We start from the raw sequence: 9,422 nt of genomic DNA, 5'->3' as shown, positions 1-9,422 counted from the left end.
CGATACAGGTCGGTCGATTTACCTGTTTTGCGAGAAATTATTCGCCACACCTTTGTGACATGGTATCCCTGCTCGGAGCAGGCTTCCAGAATGTCGGTGTCATTTATGTCCTCGTCGACGTGACGCAGGACGCAGGAGAACGACGGTAGAAGATTTTTCCGCTTCGGGGGCTGGGGCTTTGCGGGCTTATTGATAGGAGTGATTTTGGCGCCTGGGGAACCCAGAGCATCCAAGATCATTTTCTGATGGTCCGGGGTCAGGGGATGTACGCTCGTGAAAATAGCGCTCTCATCCTTCTTGAAAATGTTTAGGGTGATGAGTTTGACCGCGACCGAGCGGAGGGTGCAGTGGAGTTTTTTCAAGGTTTGAAAATCTCTGGGGAGATGGTGTATTTGATAGCGTGGATGAGCTACCGATGGCTGATTTGCCTTGGTCAGTGACGACTGAGACGCCGATTTATGGACCTGGGCTTTGATGACCTTTACCCCCGACCGATGGGGCTTAGGTCTTTGACTACCGCCAGAAATACTCGACTCCGTTACGGAGTCGGTTACGGCGGTTAAGACGGTTGGAGCGCGGGAAGAGCCAACGACTTTTTTCGCGCGGGAATTTCCTTCAATATATTCAATGACCTTTCGCATAAGGTCAGAGTCGGTTAGGCTAGCGGAATGCTCACTCACCGAGTCCGCTGTATGGTGATCGCCCTCCGCTTTGGAGGGTTTTGGGGCCTTCTTGTCCTTTGATGGAGGTGGCCTGTTGATATCCAGTTCCCTGGCAACAACGGTTTTCCTGCCCTTGAAAACCGTTTTAGCGCCTGGAGCTGGCTGAGGTTGTGATGTCGAAGACGACGTCTTTTTCTGTAGACTCACGGGTCGCTTCCTGGCATTAACCACCCCCGTGACAGTGGTCAATGCTTTCGTTGACTGCAACGGCCTTTGCCGCGAACTGCGGCCGGCCATTTTCACGCTAACCTCACTCGAAGAGACACAATACGCGGCACGACTGATCTCTTCGGGGGATGATCAAAGAGTCGCCGCCAATTACAAGGTAGATGCCGAGAAAGTTGCACCATTTATCAAGAAGTATCTAAAAGGCGCCGTCGCTTCTGGTTCTTTGGTTCAGACGAAAGGTAAGGGAGCTTCTGGATCGTTTAAACTTGCTTCCTCGTCCGCCTCCGGTGGTGGTGCAAAGGCCAGAGCTGCTGCTGCTGCTTCTGCTGCTAGAGCTGCTGCCGCCGCGGCAGCCGCTGCTACTGGCGAAAGAAAGAAAAAATCCTCAGCAGTTTCAAAAGTTAAAAAAAACACTGGAAAACGTTCCGCCGTTTCGGCACCAAAAACCGGTAAGAAACCATCTTCGCCAAAAGCGAAAAAAGTCGCAGCCGAAAAGAAGAGCGTAGCCGTCGCGAAAGCAAAAAAGGCCGCTTCTGTCGGCGCTGAGAAGAAAACAACCGCTGCTTCCTCTACAGGTAGAGCTGTTGCGGCAACAGCTTCATCAAAGCCGAAATCACCTTCGAAAGCAAAGAAATCAAATAAGGCCGGTCCAACGAAGAAACCTAAGGCACCGAAACCAAAAAGCGCCAAGGCTATATCTGCTAAAGCGAAGAAATCTCCTGCTTCTCCTAAAAGAAAGAAGTGAGCTATGGCAATAATCTCATTTGTCGTCGTCTTCGTCGTCGTCGACTACGAACCGATGATGATGATAATGATGATGATGATGATGGTGGTGACGTCCTGGATTATCGACTGTTTAAGGCCGTCGAGGGCATACATAAATGGCCCTTTTCAGGGCCACAAATTAATTTCTATACAAATAAAAAAAAGTTTTCACACCTATCTGCATATACCTAAATCGAAATATAATTATTAATTTATACAAACAAACAAACGATAATGTCTGTAGGGTGTCGGCGCTAAAAACGCATTATCCCTCCTCACCTACCTAACCACTTTTATGACTTTATTCGATATTTAACTTTACTCATTTTTATGGTACCTACTTAAATAAATTAAATTCTTTTGATGCCGCCGCCGTTCTTGAAGTACCGATCAATTAAAACGATTTGTTTACCTACCCTTAACCAGAGCGAACAATCATAAATAAAAGCATCATTGTTTTTATTGTTTGACAGAGTTTAAAATTTATTATGATCCGCGTACTATTACTTTAATTACTGTCAATATTGCGAAACATTTTCATTTGTAAACAATTTTGTGGTTCTGAAAAGAACCGTTTTTTTTTTTTTTTTTTTGTTTATTTTTTCATTTTAAGCTCGTTCTCCTCGAATACGTCTTGCCAGTTGGATGTCTTTAGGCATGATGGTGACGCGTTTTGCATGGATGGCACATAAATTTGTATCTTCAAAAAGTCCGACAAGATACGCTTCACTCGCTTCTTGGAGTGCCATAACGGCAGAACTTTGGAAACGAAGATCGGTCTTGAAATCCTGGGCTATTTCCCTGACCAAGCGTTGGAAGGGCAATTTACGAATCAACAGTTCGGTGCTTTTCTGATAACGACGAATTTCACGCAGTGCCACTGTACCGGGCCTGTAGCGATGAGGTTTTTTCACTCCTCCAGTGGCGGGTGCGCTTTTTCTTGCTGCCTTAGTGGCAAGCTGTTTTCGTGGAGCTTTTCCACCGGTCGATTTACGAGCAGTTTGTTTGGTACGGGCCATTTTTTTGACTACTTCTTTATCCCTCAACTACACATACACACACATAAACACCTACGTACGTCACTAACAACGGCGACGGTTCATATGACCCTGCAACAAAATTTTTCGCCGTATTTTATTAACTAGGGTGACACTATGCGTTATCTGATTGGTCAAAAAAGTAACTTAAGAGGCGGAGCGAAACTAAACTATAAAATGAGTTGACTAATCTGGCGAGCAGGTAGTTGTTTTCGACGAAGCAGTCAAATCTGTGTCGTTTTCTTTTGTGAAACAAAGCTTAATTTGAATCAATAATCATTCAAAATGACCGGTCGTGGCAAAGGTGGAAAGGGATTGGGAAAAGGTGGAGCAAAACGTCATCGTAAAGTTTTACGTGATAACATCCAGGGCATCACGAAGCCCGCGATCAGAAGATTGGCACGTCGTGGAGGAGTGAAACGTATCTCCGGTCTCATTTACGAAGAAACCAGAGGTGTCCTGAAGGTATTCCTCGAAAACGTCATTCGTGATGCCGTCACCTACACCGAACACGCAAAACGTAAAACCGTCACCGCCATGGATGTCGTTTACGCTTTGAAGCGTCAAGGGCGTACACTTTACGGTTTTGGCGGTTAAGTTTTTTTTATAACCTATGTTTTATCTATGAGACTACGAGGCGACGACAATACCGGTATACCAGCATTGTTTGGTTTTTATGTTTCTTCCTCATCGTTAGTTACATCAATCTACTCTCTACTATTCATCGCATTTTAATTTTCGACGAAAAAAAAAACGGTTCTTTTCAGAACCACAAAAATATTTCTAAACAAATGAAAAAAGTACGTATCACAAGGCTCTCAGTTAAACCACCAGTATAATAAATGTTTGATTTCCAAACTGTTTTTATATTTCTAGGAAATGTAACAAATAAAGTTGTGTGGTTTTTATGACTTTGTTGTTTAATCAATCGTATGCTTTTCCTTAAAGGGATGAATTTTGACTTTTGAGAGATAAATAATAATTACCACTAAAGAAAGAAAACATCAAAGCCTAACCGATATACATGGATTAGCTAGCCCCCCACCGGCGCGGCGTGTAGCTCGCCGTCTAGGAGAGGCAATAAAAATTTACCTGCTTTTAAACTATTAAGAAAATAAAACATCTTGAGTGCTCTTTTTTTTTTAAATCGTGCAATAAATTTTTGCCAAGTTTTATGTAACTTTAAGTAGGTATGTTTATTTACTCTTTAAAAAACGTTTGTGATTCTTTTTTTTATTTGTTAAAAAAATGATGGCCCTGAGAAGGGCCGATATTATTATTTTTTTGTAGCTTGCTGCTTCTCACAGCAACTAGAGAGACAACAGTTAGCTGTTTATGGTTTCTTTTCGGTTTTTTTCGGCAAAAGGACCGCCTGGATGTTGGGTAAAACACCACCTTGAGCGATTGTCACACCGGAAAGGAGCTTGTTTAATTCTTCGTCATTTCTGATGGCCAATTGAAGATGACGTGGAATAATACGAGTTTTTTTGTTGTCACGAGCAGCATTTCCAGCCAATTCAAGAACTTCAGCGGCAAGATATTCCATCACAGCCGCCAAATAAACTGGAGCACCGGCACCGACTCGTTCGGCGTAATTACCTTTACGAAGTAAACGATGTATTCTTCCAACAGGAAACTGAAGACCGGCCCTGCTCGAACGAGACTTGGCTTTTCCTTTTACCTTTCCTCCTTTTCCACGTCCAGACATGTTGATATGATGGTGGTTTTCGTAGTTTATGGAAAAGTCAAAATAAACTATAAGAATATGCTGCGCGTATAACTTGTATGCTACAACTGCGACTGCGAATGACTAAAGTTGCGTTTCTGGCTTCGTATTTATACGGTTACTTATAGAGAAGTCGTATTTCTGACTGGATGATTATACTAAAAGGTGGGGTCTTGATTCGGAGTAAATTCGTATATAAAACATTTTTAACAAGTAGTGCACCATGAGGATCTTTTCAGATTCCATCAAATGGATCACTTCGGGGGAATCCCCGGAGCGCCCTCTTCTTTTCTTCTGGCGCCATGCAAACCGGCATGGCTGCCCAGCGTGCGTTCAGGGATGAAGGACCAATGGTTCCGATCCCTAAGGTGACGCGAGGGGTTTTAGTGGGTATTGTCGGCTTGCACATTTACCGACCGAGTCCCACATAACCAGACCTAGTCTGGTATGCGTAAAAGCATTTCCCCTCTCCAAAAAAAAAAAAAAAAATGCACCATGATTTTAGCTTGAACTTTCAAGTTGTCAGGTATATTTTGTGTTCGTTGTGCGTATTACAGTTCGTTTGTGTCGTGTTTTTTTTTTCTTTATTAAGATTAGAAATATTAAAAAATATGCCACCAAAGACAAGCGGTAAAGCAGCGAAAAAGGCTGGAAAAGCTCAAAAGAATATTTCGAAGAGCGACAAGAAAAAGAAGCGCAGGAGGAAGGAAAGCTATGCAATCTATATTTATAAGGTATTGAAGCAAGTACACCCCGATACCGGTATTTCGAGCAAGGCGATGAGCATCATGAACAGTTTCGTTAATGATATCTTTGAACGGATCGCCGCTGAAGCTTCTCGTCTTGCGCATTACAACAAGCGTTCGACGATTACGAGCCGGGAAATTCAAACAGCGGTTCGTCTCTTGTTGCCTGGTGAATTGGCAAAGCACGCAGTCTCTGAAGGTACCAAAGCCGTCACCAAATACACAAGTTCAAAATAGAGAAGTTTTTTCTTTCATCGTTTAAAAAGAAGAAAAAAATGAAATCGGTTCTTTTCAGAACCACAATTAACATTTAAAAGTAAATAAAATTTGTTTCATTAAGTAAAAAATAAATCTAATGACCGACCACTCAAATCTAGATTTTTTTTTATCAATCGAAGATCTTTTTAAATTAAATTTAAAATGAAACAGCAAAAACAAATTACATCGGTAAAAGTGCGACGCAAAAGAAATCAAGAAATAGCAGGAAAGTAACATCTCGGATTAATCAAATTCTTAACTCTCTTTAGTGTTTCTTCTATATGTCTTAATTTCATTTTTTTTAGTTATTACATTACAAACAATACTACATATTCTGATACGAATTCAATTTCACCTGAGGAATCGGAACCATTGGTTCTTCATTCCTGAACGCACCCTGGGCAGCCATGCCATGAAGACGGCGCTCCGGGTTTTCCCCCGAAGTTATCCATTTGATGGAATCTGAAAAGAGCAGCGACGAACTCTTAAATTAGAAATTTAAAAAATATTTATAACATTCTCTCGTTTGTACATCCTTTTTAGTTTAATATTTAGTATTATATTTGGGTGCATAATTAAGACGCGGATTTCTTAAAATAAGTATAAGTTGTTGTGCTGTCATTTATAATTATTACATATTATAATGTCTATATTAGCAACGTAAGGTTGACGTTTCTCCAAAACTGTCACTTTGTCGCTTTAAAGCGACATAACTGAAAAAAACGCTTGTTCTCCCATTTTGTTTATTTTTTATTATTATTATTATTTTTTTTTTTTGAAATCAAATGTCCAGTGATTTTTGTAACTAGCTATAGTTACTAGTAACAACGAGTAAACAGAAAATAAATAATTGCCAATTTTAATAAATTGTTACATGGTTTTGTTCTGAATATTATGGTATATTGTTAATACTTGGAGATTCAGAAAAAGTTTTGTGTATGTGTGTTGCGAGCGCAAATTTATATTGTCGATTTTGAGAAAATGCTTCAATCGACAAAGGTACAACTTTGCGCTATTAATAGGTACACTAATAGTTATTATTAATAATTTTAAAAAATAAATAGATCAATAGTACTTTCCTCAAAGAAATTAACTAACAATTTATTATAATAAACAAATCTTTTATAGTAGATATCTACCCTAAATGTTTGTTATAAATTCGATTTATAAAACTATATACAAGAGTGGAATGATTAATTTATGGCCTCACATAGAAAACAATAATTTAGCAAATCAATTTTTTGATTACTTTTTACTATAACTACCTTTTTATTACATACACTTGGTTAATCGGGGTTTGGAATCCCATCCATGTGGGTCAATTCTGGTAACTTTTTAAACAAAGTTTTTTAGAGCTGTGATATCTTGAAAATTTTCGTTATATTTTTTCCAGTGTATTTTTTTCTTAAATTGGAAAATAGACTAAAATTTACTTTTTTTAAATTGTCGTATAAAATCTAAAGAATTGCGCTAAAACAGCTCCTTACATTGTTCAGTTTTCGTTTTTCCGGCGAGCTTCTGTGCTCAGAAAATGTGTTTTTGTCAATTTTTTCCCATACCCAAAACTTGATCAAAGATATAATGTGTTTGCTATTTTAAAATTATTAATGCTTGAACTATCTCAGACAACTATTATTTCTAATCTTCCAATATCTTTTTATGACATTTCTACAGGAGAAGCATTCTTAGATTTTCTTGAACTTGATGCATTCTTAAGATTTGTATGGTCTTTTTAAATGTCCAAAATACACTTTTAACCATACTAGGCAATGAAAAAGGTATATCTAATGTATAGAATCTAAGCCACCCATCTCAGCCACTTGACCTGACCTGACCTGACCATACCGTCAGGAGTGAAAGCTTATTCTTTTTCTCCAGGAATTAGCGCCTCCGTTCTTAGATCGTGCACGCTGGTTCCCAAGACATCTTCTGGCCGCCTCCTACGGCAGATGATCTAGGTCCCTCAGCGGGCATTTTTCTACGTCTTTTCGTTTACGAAGAATCAGAGCTTTTCGAACATTGATTTCTTCCTTCTTCCCCCATTTTCTTAGTTTTATAAATCTCCTCTGTAAATTTCTGTACTGTTCTCCAATGCTCATTGTTCTCGAGCATTTTTTCAACTAGATTATCATGTATAAGTTTATTACTTATTTGTAATTCCCACTTCTATCGAATGGCATCGCGTTGATAAAACACATGTTTTCGAAAAACACATGTTCGGCTGTATCTTCCTCGTTGCAGTATACACAGCTGTCATCATCTGCTCGATGCATACGGTGTAGATATGACAGAAAAGCCTTATGTCCTATTAAAAACTGTATTAGGTAGTAATTTACCTGTCTCACAGGTTTTCTCCTTTCCATCTACCGACTTATGTTCGAGATAAGACGATGCGATGCGTCCATTTTCTTTTGGAACTGTTGTCCCATCTGGCTTGCCATGCCGTGATAGATTGCTCTATCACTTTATGCTTGTTGCCTGTTCTATCAAGTACCTTCCTACTGTCTTTAATTTGAAAGGCGATAGAAGCCAGAAGCGACCTCTGCTATTATCTGAGGGGAAATGCTTTTACGCATACCAGACTAGCTCTGGTTATGTGGGACTCGGTCGGTAAATGTGCAAGCCGACAATACCCACTAAAACCCCTCGCGTCACCTTAGGGATCGGAACCATTGGTCCTTCATACCTGAACGCACGCTGGGTAGCCATGCCGGTTTGCATGGCGCCAGAAGAAAAGAAGAGGGCCCTCCGGGGATTCCCCCGAAGTCATCCATTTGATGGAATCTGAAAAGAGCTGCGACAGATAAATGTGGCAATGACATTTGATGCTTACCAGATTCGGAAGATCTGAGTGAGAAGGTATTTTTCGATCACAAGAGAGCCATCCTTGGCCTCTTGCATCTGGACGGACCGTTTTCGTCGTAGTCAACGGCCTCTCGCACCAGGGGGTTCGGGTGGGCTTCCGCCTTCGAAAAGGCTCGCTCGGCGGTCTCACGGAAGAATTCCTCCATCGTCGGCATCTTCGCCTCTCGGTGCAATTGGTTGTTGCGAACAAACCACGGGGCGTTGAATGCTTGACGGAGAAATTTGTTTTGGAAAGTTTGTAACTTATGCATCCGAGTCTTACAGGGCGCGAACGCCCAAGCCACAGAAGCATAAGTCATGGTAGGTCGGATCACTGATTTGTACAACAAGAGCTTGTTGTCAATTGACAACGCGCTCCGCCGACATACGAGAGATCTCAGCATTCCCGTGGCTATCTTACCCTTCGCGAGTGCGTAGTCAAGATGTGGGCCGAAGGAGTTTCCTCTGCACACTTATAAGTTTTTGCTTATATTTCTTCATTTTCAATACCCCTCTCTAATACCCGACCCGACCCGACTCGACTCGACTCGACCCGACCCGACCCGACCCGACCCGACCCGACCCGACCCGACCCGACCCGACTTGACCCGACCCGACCCGACCTGATCTGACCTGACCTAACCTGACTTTATCTTCTTAACTCTATACTTGTACTTGTACAATTATTCTCAAACCTTAAACAGATAAATAAAATAATATCTTACTATGATAATTACGTTTAGTCATAGGTATACGGATAGGGAATCAAAAGCTTTGTTCACGATAGCGATCGATGAGCTTGTTCTGGCATTAATTGCATGCACAGTACATATGAGAGAAAAACCTGAACTTTTAGTTACAGGCCGTCGTTCACGGTCGAGAATATAACCTAGATACCGGATCAGTTCAGAACCAGTCCAAACGATCTTCATGTTCATTCGATCAAAGATTTTTAGTTCTAGACTTGCGCAGTTGACGAAAGCGGTTTTGTCTTTATTACTCTCGTGTTTTGGTGCTTTACTGTCTATTTTATTATTGAGATTTATTTAATATATTACTAAATCGAAATTATTTGTAAAATAACTTTTGTGAATGTGAAAATGAGTAGTTTTTTACATTTTACACTTTTTTGTACCAATGTTTCTCTTTTATAAAT

General features: G+C 40.6%; 1 protein-coding gene across 1 annotated transcript; it reads left to right on the top strand.

Annotated features, from left to right (window-relative positions):
- Positions 1–668: 668 nt before the first annotated feature.
- Positions 669–1,754, top strand: LOC135266992 (late histone H1-like). Its single transcript, XM_064358487.1, has 2 exons — positions 669–718; positions 864–1,754. Exons 1-2 carry the CDS (start codon positions 669–671, stop codon positions 1,633–1,635), a joined length of 822 nt encoding a protein of 273 aa, XP_064214557.1. The 3' UTR covers positions 1,636–1,754.
- The last annotated feature ends 7,668 nt before the right edge of the window (positions 1,755–9,422 follow it).

This window comes from Tribolium castaneum, chromosome 8 (assembly GCF_031307605.1).
Source record: "Tribolium castaneum strain GA2 chromosome 8, icTriCast1.1, whole genome shotgun sequence".
Lineage (NCBI taxonomy): Eukaryota > Metazoa > Arthropoda > Insecta > Coleoptera > Tenebrionidae > Tribolium > Tribolium castaneum.
The sequence above is the reverse complement of the archived record's forward strand: the minus strand, read 5'-3'. Positions and strand labels throughout refer to the sequence as shown.

Excerpts from the sequence above, each read along its gene's own strand:
- LOC135266992 (XM_064358487.1), top strand. The coding sequence starts at position 669 with ATGCTCACTCACCGAGTCCGCTGTATGGTGATCGCCCTCCGCTTTGGA. Across the intron at positions 719-863 it reads ATCGCCCTCCGCTTTGGAGG|ACTCACGGGTCGCTTCCTGG; the intron begins GTTTTGGGGCCT and ends CTTTTTCTGTAG.